Source organism: Galeopterus variegatus, unplaced genomic scaffold (assembly GCF_000696425.1).
Source record: "Galeopterus variegatus unplaced genomic scaffold, G_variegatus-3.0.2 Scaffold6475, whole genome shotgun sequence".
Taxonomy (NCBI): Eukaryota; Metazoa; Chordata; class Mammalia; order Dermoptera; family Cynocephalidae; genus Galeopterus; species Galeopterus variegatus.
Window position 1 is genome coordinate 120,272 of NW_007732586.1, and position 383 is coordinate 120,654.

Sequence of the window (383 nt, forward strand, 5' to 3'; positions counted from 1 at the left end):
TAAGGGGAATGGATAGGGCCTTTAGCTCACAATTCTCACAGCTAAATAACCGCGGCAGGACTTCAGTGACCAGCCCATGAACGTATCCAGGATACTACTGGTTGAGGGGTCTAAGTGAGAGCCTCACACATGCAGCTGTTGTGGTTTCTGTGTTTCACTCATTGGTTTTCATTTGCTGTTGTGGAACCAGGTTCAGTAAGAAGAACAAGGACAGCATCGATCCTTACATATACATGCCCTTTGGAAGTGGGCCCCGGAACTGCATTGGCATGAGGTTTGCTCTCATGAACATCAAACTCGCTCTCATCAGAGTTCTGCAGAACTTCTCCTTCAAACCTTGCAAAGAAACCCAGGTCAGACAAGTGAACTTGCTGCATAAATCG

General features: G+C 47.0%; 1 protein-coding gene across 1 annotated transcript in view; it reads left to right on the top strand.

The window, feature by feature from the left end:
* The window catches only part of LOC103606317 (cytochrome P450 3A21-like), a 36,070-nt gene that overhangs the window by 29,084 nt on the left and 6,603 nt on the right, over positions 1–383 (top strand). The window contains exon 12 of the mRNA XM_008590934.1: positions 191–353. Coding sequence (XP_008589156.1) covers positions 191–353 — 163 coding nt within the window. The remainder of the gene's footprint in view (positions 1–190; positions 354–383) is intronic.